Raw genomic sequence first — 12,295 nt, forward strand, 5'->3', positions numbered from 1 at the left:
CACCCTCGGCAACGAGTGGCCGCTTGTCAGCGGGACGTGTTGCTCGGGGAGCAACCTTGTCGTGTAATGCCCGCCGTCGTATCAGCCGTGTTTGTGGGTCAGGTCAGCCCTCGCTGCCCCCCGGACCCTCCTTCCCCCCGCCGCTCCCGTGTTAGCGGCTGTCCCTGGCTGCCTGTGACTTGATTTAATGCAGCCTTCAATCACTGCCAACGGGGCTCGCGCTTCCATATCATAACTGCTAAACACGCTGTGACAAATAATCTGAGGCTAAGCTTCCAGGACAGAGGAAATCGTTTTCCTCTCGAAATTAAAGTTGATGCATAATGGAATGCAATAAGATGTTTCCAGCAGGAACCTAGCCAGTTTTAGTACATCTCGAGTCCCTTTTTGTCTGCCGAACGCGGCGGAGGAGGTTAGGGAAGTCATTTCCTAGAGTTCAGGATTTGCAATTTGCATTCTATAATCTCCTGGTCATTTAGCGGCAGATAATTTGTCATGGTTTGTTTTAGCTGTTGTGATATTGATATTTATTATGCAAATTGTATTTCCTACTACTTATTGTTTTGCACCCTATGAATACTTAAATTATTATAAACCTTTTTAGTTAATACGGGTTGTCTTTCAATGCGATGTTTGAGCCACAGTGGGTCATAACGTACGATATTGCACAAAAGGGCCTCACCCACGTAATTAAAAAGAGACGAAGAGGGCAGCCGGGTGCCCAGCGCCGCAGCGCCAAACGGCGCTTCGCTGCAGAGCCGCTCCAGCCCGAGCGAGGTGATGTTTCGCCACACTCGGGTCCTTCCGCAGAGACGGGAATTTGGTGTCCCGGGCAAAGAGATGCTTTCTCACAACCCCGGGGGTAAATCCGGCTTAGTTAGGGAATCGTGAGGATTACAGTGGCCCAAAACACTTGTTGGTCGGGAAGGAAGGAGTCGTTCGGCGTCTCTGTGGGGCGGCGAGGCTTGCTGTCCTGGGAGCGTGCCGCGCTCCGGCGCGGAGGGTCCTGCGGGAGGTGGGGGTACGGGGCGGGAGCGGGAACACCCCGCACCCAGCGCGAAGGAGCAGTGTTTGACGTTCTCTCGGGAGCCGTTGGTGTGAAACCGGCCCGGTTTCGCCATCCGGTGAGCAAGAGCTCTTCCCAACCGGGCGATGTGACTCAACGCTCGCCCGGAGCGGTTTTAACTTCAGGCTTGGCAGGAGCAGGATGATAAGTTAAACTGACGACTCACCTGCCTCAGGTTAACTCCGAATAACCTAATTAATAACCTTAGAAATATGTGACATCCTCAGCGTTTCCTCTGCTGGCGCTGGTGCGGGCCCCCGGTGTTTCTGGCGCGCTGGGTGGGAGGGAGGGAGGCGGGGGGGCTCTCCCCGCTGGGATAACCCCCGGCCCCCCCCCGGCCCCCCCTGCTCCCCACGCCTTGTGGCTCGGCTCGGCAGTCGGGGGAGCCATTGGGCTTTACCGGGTAATTCTCTCAGTTTAAACCCTGTCAAAACCATTGCACGGACCAAAATCAGCAGAGAAGGTTGATTTTTTTTTTTTTTTTTTTAATTTTTTTTCTTTTTTTTTCCGGGCTGCGGTTAATGAGCCCCCCGCGCTCCCGCTGGCCGCCGCCCCCGCGCCCGGGGAAGGCTCAACACCGCCTCCAGCGGCCCGGGGGCCGCCCGAGCGGGCGGGGGGGCACCCCGAGAAGGGGGATGCTTGGCGGGGTGCTGCTCGGGGGGACCCCGAGAGGGAGGACGCTGGGGGGGAGGCCGGGAGGAGGATGCTGGAGAGGGGACCCGGGAAGGACGGAGGGAGGATGCTGGGGGGACAAGACGGGACACACAGCCCCCGGGGGGAAGGATGCTGGGGGGGGGTGCCGTGGGACAGGCACCGAGCGGCTGATGCGCGCATCCTCCGCGGTGGCCGTGGGAAATGTGGCTGGTTTGGGTTTGTTTTTCTGAGGCGGTTGGTATTTTTTGGTTGGGTTTTTTTTTTTTTTTTTTTTGGCTTTTCTGCTGAAGCGCCGTCTCTCCCCTCTCCCCCCAAGCCTCAGCGCCGCTGCTCGGTGGGGTGCCCTGTCCCGGTCCGTCCCGTCCCCTCCCGCCCCGCCGCGGTGCGGGGTCCCCCCCCGCCGCGCCCCTGCGCCCCGCGCCGCGCCCGGCACTTTGCCCCCGGCCCCTGGCGCCGCGGCGGGGAGGGGCGGGGCGGAGACTGGGGGAGGCGTGCCCCGAGCGTGGCCCCGCCCCCGCCGCGCTGACGCGCGCGCATCTCATTAGCGGCGCGCGCGGCGGCGGGCGGCGGGCAGAGCCGAGCAGGTGCCGGCGATGGCGGGTCGCGCCCAGCCCAGCGGCCCCGCGGCCAGCGGCGGCGCCCCGGGCCTCCTCCCGCTCCTCCTGCTGCTCCTCTCCGCCGCCGCCATCATCCCTAGAGGTAGGAGGCGGCCGCCCCACCCGCGGGGGGGCGCCCCGCAGCCACGGGGGGGGTGGGGGGGGCGGCTGGGGGACCCTCGTGGCGGGGGGGGACGCGGCGGGAGCGGCGCGGCGGGGTCCGGGCTGTGCACCCCCCCCCCCCCCCGCCGCCGCCGCCGCCGCCGCCGCCGCCGGACGGTGGTCCCGGGGAGCGCGGCGGGGGCCGGGGCGCGGCGAGCCCGGGGCGAGCGGGCGGCGGGGAGCGGAGGGGAGCGGAGCGGCGGGCGGGCTCAGCCGCGCGTGTCGGGGCGGCGCGGGCGGTCGGCTGCCGGTTGCCATGGAAGCGGCTTCTTCCCGCTGCCCGCGGGCTCATCAAGCGGCCTCCCAATTAAAAAGTAATTGCTCTGCGCGCCCCCTCCTCCCCCTCCCCCCCCGCTCCCCCCACCCCGGTGTTTCCCTGCGCGGCGGCTGCCCCGGGCGGCGGTGCTGGAGCGGGGCGGGGGGGCGACGCCGGAGCGCGGGGAGCTGCGCCGCCGCCCGCGGGAGCGGGGAACCTGTTGGAATCCGAGTGCAACTTGCCCGGCGCTCGCATCGCCTCCCTCCCCGCGGTGGCTAACGGGCGCCTCGCCCGAGTCGCCTCCAGCCCCGGCGCCCCCGGAGGCGAGCGCTCGGCTGGGCGGCTTCGGCCGCAGCGAGCGTTAACGAGCGGCGGTGCGCGGCGCCCTCCGCAGCCCCGGGCGAGCCCGGGCGCCCCTCGGGCCGGCGCGGCTCCCGCGGGCGGCGGGCGCTGCCGTGTGCTGCGGGGGGACCGCGGCCCTCCGCACCGCCGCCGCGCTGTGTGCGCGGTGCGTCGCGGCGGGGGGGGGGGGGGGGGGGGGGGGGGGGCTGCGCGGGGCGGCGCGGCCGCGGGAGCCGGCGGTGTCTGCCCGCGCCGCTTCGGGAAGAACAAGAGGGCCATTGAGCCGCGCGTTGAGTGTCGCTAATAGGGGAAGGGGGGATAAAGGAGCAGGCGGCCCGGCCGAACAAAGAGCTTTATTCACGGGCGGGCTGGACGCGCTTTCCCCGGGCTTCCCCAGTGCCCCTTCTGGTGGGATGGTGGCGGAGGGGGGGGACGGACGGGGACCGGTGACATTTCCAGCTCGGTGTCCCTCTGCGAGAGATCGGCATCCTCCCACCGGTCGGGAGGGCGGCCCCCGGGCTCGGCCCTCGACGGCAGCCGGGAGCCGCGGAGGGCGGCCGTGGGGCTTGGGTGCCGCTCGCCGGCGCCCAGATGTGCGTGCGCTCGATGCGTTCCCTCCCGGGGCTCCAGATGTTTCCTCGCAAGGTGCTTTCTGTGGAGTTCCCGGCGGGCGTAGCGATCGGCCCCCCGCTTTGGACCCGCGCCCCCCGCCGCTTAAAGACGCCCGGATTGAAAATAAAAGCCCCGTTGCGGGAGAGCCGCCTTCCTCCTTTGTTTTGCTGTCTGCCTCTTGCTACCTCGCCTGGCGGGTCCGGTCCTTTTCTCCAGCAGCGGTTTTTAACTCAAGGCTGGTCCGGTCCTCCGGTAGGGTGAGCCTGTAAATCGCCCTCCGGCTGACGGGCAGGACCAGGCGACGCGGCACAGCGAAGCGGCTGAAGAGAAACAAAAGCAGGGTTGGATGCTGAATTCGAGCGACTGTGCCTGACCCCTGCAGTTGAAGTTTTCCAAGGGTGGAAAGCACTGCACGGTGTGAATTGAGATTGCGACGGCGGTGGTGGAAGATAACTATCTCGTGGCTTTGGTGCTCTGTCGTGAATCACAGGATACAATCCCAGACCTCCTGCTTTCGTGCCTTTTAGACGAGATTTCATTAAGGCTGAAGAACTCTTCTTTTTTTTTTTTTTTTTTTTTTTCTTTTTTCTCCCCCCATCTTTCCAAAGCTATCAATTTGTTAGCTCCGTCGTCTTGGAAGAGAAAAGGAGGGTTGTGGCAGTAACATCTGGTGGTGATGGCAGCGCCTTCAGTTTGCCACCCGAGGCACGCCGGTGCAAGTGCCGTATCGCTGCCCTGGCGGCATCCCGCGGCCCAGAGCGTGGTTTGGAGCCGGTCGTGGGGTTAATTGGAACAGGGAGGGGCAACGCCTGGACTCGGTTTCGACTGAGACGGTAACTCGAGATGAATCTGTGCGTTTCTGTGGCACCTTTTTATCTGATCTCAATGCTTTACGGTTAATTACGCTTCATAACACCCCTGCGAAGTCGGGGGAGAGCCGAGCAACGCTTTCGGCTGATACTGAGGGGCGGTCAGCGCTGGGGTGGAACGCAGCATCTGCCTAACGGTGCAGAGCAGCGTCGCCCGGCAGTTTAGAAAGAATAACTTTCCCGGGGAGCCGCGGGAGAGGCGTTCCGAGACGGCGTGGGGCTGCGGCGCGGCCGAGGCACGGAGGTGCGAGGGGCCGGCCGAGTGGTGGTGGCGGCGGCGGCTGCCGTCCCCCCCACGCGCCGACAGCAAAGCAGCCCCGTGCGGCAGAGACGGGCCCTCCCGAGGGCGGCGAGCGCTCCCACCGAGGCTGCGTGAGCCCGGGCTCCTTTGTCGACGCGGAGCGAGTTTCCAAGGAGCGCCGGTATGCGAGCGCGAGAAGGCTTCTGATCGGCGGCGGCTGCGCTCGGGCTCGGCTCAGCTCTTGCCTTGAAAAACGCCGGGTCGCGTTCTGCGCACAACGCAGACGCCGGAGGAGCGTTGCAGGGAAGGGGCTGGTAAATAAAGTAATCCGTCTGGGTGGCAGCTTGGGCTCATTTGTCTTGCGTGTAGGCAGTTGAGCGCAGGTTTGTAAGCACGGCAATCTGGCCGGGAAACCACTGCCAAGGAGGCTCCCGCCGTCCCGGGGATGGGGAGACCGGGAAGCAGCCGGGCTCCGCGCACGCTCTGCACGGGGGGGGCGGCCGCCAGCACCCCTGGTGGGACGGACACCGCCACCCTGCGCTGCCCGCCGGGATGCTCCTTGCCACGGGCGGCCGCCGCTTGCCTCGCGGAGGTGGCCGGAGAAGGGAGGCTCCCCCGGGAGCCCCGGCCTCGTCAGCGGCTGCTGCGCCGATGCTGCCTTGCCGTTGGCTTTGTTTGCCTTGCGCTGTCTGTCCTGGGTGTGCAAATAAAGCGGGCTTTGTCACGGCGCAGCTCTGCCTCGGTAACCCCCGGTGGCTTGGCGCGCCGCACCAGAGCTAAAGACACGTTGGTGGGGCGATGGCACGCGGAGCCGGCGCTGCCCCACGGCCGGGCTGGAAATGGGTCAGCGCTTTAACCCTGCCTCCGCCTGAGGCCAGCCGGAACAAAACCTGTCTCTCAGCCTGGATGTGCCCTCTGTTTGCAGTGACCGCCTAAATGCTCCTCAGAATGCGTTTGCTTAAAAAAAAAAAAAAAAAAAAAAAAATTGCTTCCCGACATTGCACGTAGGCAGATTTTTCTGGATGTTTCTGTTTAATCTCTAGAAAAGCCGGCATTATTGTCATACTTTTAAAAGGGGCTTTGGCAACCTGTACCTCTTCTGGTTTTTTTTGGTAGCATCTGGCTGCGCTTCTGTCCTGCCTGTACCCAGCAAGCGGAGTTGCCGTGGCTCCGGGAGCCGGCATTCCGGCACGCTCCGCAGGCTGCCCCTCCGCAGCCTTCCCCGCGGCTGGAACCCGGCCAGGACCTAAATACTTCTGCCCTGGTTTAAGAGCACAGGCAAAGCTGGACGTGCAATCTGTATCTCCTCTGAGAAATTGGATGCTACAGGGAGGGGGGGCGGGGGGGAAGGGGGAAGGAAAAAAAAAAAAAAAAAAAGTTGTGTTTGTTTCTCCAGGGAATATTGTGTGCCGTTCTCTGGTGGTGCAAACCCACCAGCGCTAAGTAAAGAGGCTGTGTTTGGAAACCTGCAATGAAGGAGAGACCCTAGGTGGAATGTTGTAATTAGGAGTGGTATGTACTTGTTTAAGTTTCATAAATCAGCTGCTTTCCTGGGGATTTAATTGCAGGCTGCAGCCAGCAGCTGCTGTTGCGGTTAATGGGGAGCTCCGCCGCAGAAGGCTTTGAAGGTCGCCCGGTGCTGGCTCGGGGGCTCCGCTGCGCGCGGCCTGGAGGGGAGCGGGCTGCTGAAAGAGGAGGCTTTTTGCATGTGTGGCAGGCGGTTTTGGAAGGAGAACCCACGAGGCTTCAATCAAAACTTTGGCAGTTGGGTGCGTGGTGGCTGGCCCATGCGGCTCCGCGATGAGCTGGCGGTTGCGGTTGAGCCATGGGCTGAATTTAGATATTGCAGTTTTTAATTTGCGAGCGCAGAGGGAGCGCCGGCCGCGGGTGGCGTGGGCTGGCTCAGCCAACGACCCCCCCCCCCCCGCGGGCAACTAGTAGCCGCCCGCTTTCACTCAGCCCTTTTCGCCATAATAGCAGTTTTCCTCCCTCCTCGCGTGCTCGTTACCCGTTGAACTTGGTTCTCCTGCCCTGTTGCGCAGCGGGCTCCTGCCCGAGGCGGCCGTGCGGCAGGGGAGGTGGCTGCGCAGAGCCCTGCAGGCTGTGCCGCGCGGCGCTACGGGGCGGCTGGAAACCCGAATTGCAGGTCAATCCCATTCTCCCATCCCAAATGCATTACTGTGAGTGATAGAAATACGGGAGGAGCGGCGGTGGTTCTCGCGGTTGGTGCTGCGCGCCTGCCGCCTGCTCGCCCGCCCTACGCGGTCGGGTCGCTGCTTTCTTGTTGGATTTAAAACGCCGGACTGGGTTGTGCCGGGAGCTGTTATTGGCCTGCACGCCTAGTTATTTTAAATCAATGATGTCCCCTCATAGGGTTGGGCCAGAGGGCTATTTTTACCCTATGGTTTGGTTTTAATTGATTACGTTTGTCTGTGGTTTCAAGGCTTGAGTATTAAAACCATTCTGACCTTGCTGGATTCTCAAGGTGAGTCTATTATAAGACTCGAGACCCCATTAAGATGCCGGTATAAAGGATCAAAGTGACACTTAAGCACATCTCTCTGCTCAGAAATGTAAAACTTTTGTGGGCCGTAGCTGAACTGTAAAAATCTCGAGTCTTGATTTTTTTGGAGTGTTTTTTTTTCGTCAGGATAAATGCTGGCAGCCTCTCGGTGTTGTCCGTGTGCCGGCAGTCTCCCGTGTAGGTGCTGCCTTCTGGCAGGTTCGTGATGGGTTTGGCTTGGTTTTTTTCCGTCTGAAGTAGCGCTGCCTATTTTTGTGGCTCCTGCCTCGACAGCGCATCGCTCCCTCCCCTCCCTTCCCCTCCTCTTCCCTTCCCTCCCCTCCCCTCAGCAGCAATGCCGCTCAAGTGCAAATATTGAAGAGGAAATCGGCCCGTGGCCGGTGCGTGGTGGCGAGCGCTTTGTAAAACCCAGGTGTACGTTTGGCAGCGGGGAATAGTTGTGCGAGAAGCGTGCTTTGGCCGCCACGGCCAGCTGTGAGGTGTGCCCCAGGCGGTGGCATCGCTGGCTTCCTCCTTCGGTAGGACGGCACAGCTGCGGCGCCTGTCCCCCGTTGCCTGGAGCGCTCGGCCGAGCGTGGGAGCGGTGGGGGACGGCCGCCTCTGCCGGCGGGGCCGGGGAGATGCCAGCCGAGCTGTCGCAGCCAGGGACGGCCGCGGGGCCGGCGTTGCCTCCGACAGTTTCAGCTGGGCTCGACAAGCGCTGGGTCCCCGAAGCCCTGGGTTCAGGTCACGGCTGCCAAGGAACCCCCTTCGTCTTGTTGGGCCCTTCTTTAGGGGGGTTAGTAAGCGCTTGAACCTGCCTTACCATCTCTTCAAAGGTCTGCTGCCAGAAGGGAAATGTCATCGCCTTCCCCAAGCCATCAGCAGGTCTCTGGGCTTGGTCCCCTCCGGCAGTGGTCTCCCCATTCCCAAAGGTGCCCTCACGGGCTGATCCAAAACGTGACGACGCTGGTGAGCTTGGACCTAAGGCGCCTCAAAATGTGATGCAGGAACACACTGTTTCGTAGCGCAGTAGTGCTCTTTATGGCTGTGATCTCTTCATGGGCAGCGTGAGACCAGATCGGGACGCGGCGAGCTTCGGCGAGAGCAGTCGGAGGCCCCCGTCGCTGCGGGCGGTGGCTGCCGGGGCCCTCGGTACCGCCAGCCTGCGTGACGTCTCCACCCGGGAGGTGGCTGCATCCCGGACCTCTCCTCCGCCTTATCCCAGCACTCCACAGTGTGTATCCCTTCTCCGAAGCGTGACAGGGAAGAAAGACATATCAAGCGGCAAAGTGACATTCCTCTCCCTCCCCTGCTCCCCCCCGCAGTAATAGAAGTACGAGTTGGAGTCTGCGGCATCAAAAGAGAGATCAGAGTAATCGGATCAAGCATGAGAAACTGCTTGTTGCCGCTTTTCTGTTTTTAAATGAGGCTGCCTGGCAGCTCCCCTCGCAGAGCACTGTCGAGTATTGGTGATGCTGAGCTTCGGCGCGGGGCTGCGGCAAAGCCGGGCTCTGCTCCACTGGGGCCGGGAAGAAAACTTTCTTTGCACAGCCTGAGCCGTACGTGTCGCCTCTGGGCTAATACAGCCAAATAAAGGCGTCTCGTGCCCTCCTGGCCCTTATTTTCTATCTGAGAAGAGGAACGTTCGTCCCTAGCGAACTGCAGAGAGCGCACTCTCGCTTTGTGCCTTTTATCGCAGTAATACTTCTCCGAAATGCGCTCCGTGACACTGGTGCATCCTTGACCTTGGGAAGGCACGGTGGCTTTCTGGGAAGCCGTTGCCCACCCCGCTGCCCCGGCGTGGGATACCTTTGGGGCAAAAGCTGCCCGTTGTCCATTGACTCGTACGGCTGGGTCAGACCGGGGGGAAGAGCCGCCGCTCTGGTTGGTGACTCGACCCCAAAGACTTCTCCTCGTCGCGCAGGGACGTCCCTGCGGTGGCTGGAGGCGCCTGGGTGCCCACCCCGGCTGGTCCTCGATGCTTGCGGCGCTCCGTAGCATCGGAACAGGCGCTTGCCCCCACGGCCGCCACGCTGCAGTGCCTTTGTGTTTGCTCAGGCGTTGGGCATGGGCTCGCTCAGTCGGTTGAGGTTTGGAGAAGAACGGCAAGTATTTTCTTTGCTTGCCTCAAGCAGGAGGCGATGCCGAACTTGTTGCTGGGCACTGCAGATAAGATGGCTCGCTTGCAGCAGTACCGCCCCGGGAGGTGCTAAACCGCGTCTTTTACAGCACTGCTTCAGGTGAGGGGGTTTGTTATGCCACAGACGGCCGTGGACGCGGCGAGGCTGATGTTGGACAAAGACAAACCCCAGCTGCTTCAGCGCACAGGAGAGATGCCGAAACCTTTATCGCTCCCTGGAGTTAGCCCATGAGGTCGGCCAGCTAATTCTGACCGGTTTCATTGTCATGAAGACCTGAAATACATTTAGAAAGCTGCCGTTGGAGCTTAGTTTGGTTCGGATTTGCATTCTGAGCTATTTTGCTTGAAAACGTGATTTGGGCTATCAGTTAGCGCTCCCGTTACCTGCCTCTTTGGTACCTTCTTCCACATCAGCTAGCGTGGACGGAGGTTCCCACACTGGAAGCTCGGTAGGAGCAGGGAAGCTCCCAAGGGTTGCCCCTCCTGCTTCCCCCAGCCCGTACAGAATGAGCTGCTGTCTTCGGCTGGTTTGGGGACAGGCGCTGCCACGCGCCGCACAGGCACTTTTTAACGCGAAAGGATGCCGCCGTGTGTCGGGTGTCAGCAGCTCCTTACGCGCATTGGTGCCCGGATCGCCTTTCCTGCCGCGCTCGGGGCACGGCTTCTGGCTGGCGCGCTATCTGGTTGGTGCCGAGATCCCGAGCGATGCCGCCTTTCGTTATCGTTTCCCGATGACAGCCTGACCGGGCTTCGTGGCGTTGGGTGGAAGGCCGTGACTGCCTGTCATCGAGCGAGCGTCAGCTCTGTCAAACGCCGCCCGTGGAGGACGGCTGGCGTTCCTCAGCGCTGCCCAGAGCGAGCCGCCCTTCCGGGAGGGGTGCAGCGGGAACGAAACGACGCCAAGCCCTGCTTGCCGTGGTGTCGGGGAGGGTCTCGCTCGGCTCGACAGCAGCTCCCGCTCTCGAGGCAGAGGAAGTTTTTGGCCGTCCTCATTTTTTACGGTGCTGCGCAGAGTCCGGAGGAACTTTGGGCGGTTCCTTGGCGCCTCTCGGCCAAGGGGGGCTGGAATGAAATCGATGGGTGGGAGCGCTTGGGTTCGTGGAGGAGGAGGAGGAGGAGGAGGACGCCCGTGCTCGGGGCCGGGGGGAAGCGCAGGTCCCTGCCCGGGGCAGGGTGGTTGGTCTGGCAGCGTGGCCTCCCCGGCCCGTGCCGATGCTTACAGCGCCTCATGGTAGGGAGGGGGCAGGACCCATCCGACCGGCTCCTGCTTCTTGGCCGTAGTCGCCACTGGAGCGTGGATGCACGGAAAGGTTCTTCTGGGTGCATAAAAACTGAGCGTTCCTTCTGCTTTCTCGCTTAAGTTTTCGATTCCGACCTTTGATTCCGAACAGTTTACCCGCTGCTCCAAATGAAGGCTTGTGCTGTGTCGTTAGGAGAGCGTATCTGTAGGGTCGTGTACGCGACCGCTGTTTTCTGCCCTGTGGCAGTTAAGGACCGTTTTTCCTCCTCCTTGCTCAGCTTCTGCTCTGAAAGCGGCTCCAAAGCGACGTTACTCATTAACCTGGTAGACAGAACTACTAAAAGTGACTCCCACGCTGAGGTTTCTGAGCTCTGTCCACATTAACAGCTTCCCCTCCGATTTACGGGTCTTAGGCACTTAATCGTTCCATATAAGCTGTAAGAGAACGCAGACGTTTAATCAACTCTCCCTGAATCCGTAACTGCCAGGTATCGCTGCTTCAGCAGGTGAAGCGCAGTCGCATCTTTTCTCGGTAAGAGCAAAGATTAAAGCGGGATAGATGGGAGATTAACACTCTTCCCTTTGGACATCTTCAGGGAAAGGGGGAGAAACGTGTAGACAAGGTATAGAGAAAATACGTGGAGGCAATTCATGTATTGCTGTGTAGGAACATACAGAGCCTTGTAAACAGAGGGTTTATAGCAAACCCAACGATGTCGCTTTTAAATCACTCTGGGAGAATTTCGGATGCGCGATTACACGATGACTCTCTCCTCCAGGCTCCCTTTGCTAAACGGGACCTCCGGTTTTCAAGTACGCTAACGTGACGTGACATTTGTGAGTGCGGCTCTGGGGGGCGGGGTGGCGTCTCGGATAAAGCTGTCTCTTTCGGGGGTACTTTTTCGATTTTGCCTTGAGGTCAGATAGAGCTATCCATCCCATTCCTCTTTTGAGGTGGGGGAGGTTGTCTTCGGTGAGGTCTCCCCGTAAGCATGATGTCAGTGTTTCCTGGACGATGCCCTTTTTTAATTCCTTGCGAGAATAAATATTTCGCGGGCTGCCCGTTGTGTTCGCCCGCCGCCGTTTCTTCCGTTGTGCCTCCGCCCCTCCCCCCCCGCGCGCCGCCCCCCAAAGCTCTGAGCTGTTTGGCGTTCTGGGCAGGGCTGGACCCACATAGGCGAATCCCTGCCTGAAGGGGGGAGCGGCTGAAGCGATCCCGCGGTAAATAAACAAGGATCACTAAGCTATTTTTAGCCTGGTCATCTGGCGCCTTACCCATGCCATCCAAACAGTGTGAAAGTTTTAATAACTCCGTGGTTTTGTTGTGCCCAAACAATCAGATTGCTTACGGAATAGCTTTTCCCTGCTCAGCTGATTTATAAACGTCTAGGAAATTGTTTGCCTAAACCTCGGCAGAAGTTACCTTTGAAGGAACCAACTAAAGAGTCATTTTTGGCAGTTTCATAAGCACAATAAAGGGGTAAATCTTAGGCAGAAAAAAAGCACCTCTGAAAGTGGTCTCTCTTCGTTTTACATCGGTTCCTAGGATTATAAGGAATTCCAAAGGCAGGTAGAGCGTGAAGAGCCCTGGGTAGGTATTGAAGCAACTCG

General features: G+C 60.8%; 1 protein-coding gene across 4 annotated transcripts in view; it reads left to right on the top strand.

Annotated features, from left to right (window-relative positions):
- The first annotated feature begins 2,290 nt into the window (after window positions 1-2,290).
- CADM1 (cell adhesion molecule 1) overlaps window positions 2,291-12,295 on the top strand; it is a 158,448-nt gene continuing 148,443 nt past the window's right edge. For all 4 annotated transcript variants that reach the window (XM_082493718.1, XM_082493719.1, XM_082493720.1 and 1 more), the window contains exon 1: window positions 2,291-2,419. In XM_082493718.1, coding sequence (XP_082349844.1) covers window positions 2,314-2,419 — 106 coding nt within the window. In that variant the 5' untranslated portion in view covers window positions 2,291-2,313. The remainder of the gene's footprint in view (window positions 2,420-12,295) is intronic.

The sequence above is a fragment of the Vanellus vanellus genome, assembly GCF_965231255.1.
Source record: "Vanellus vanellus genome assembly, chromosome: 21".
Lineage (NCBI taxonomy): Eukaryota > Metazoa > Chordata > Aves > Charadriiformes > Charadriidae > Vanellus > Vanellus vanellus.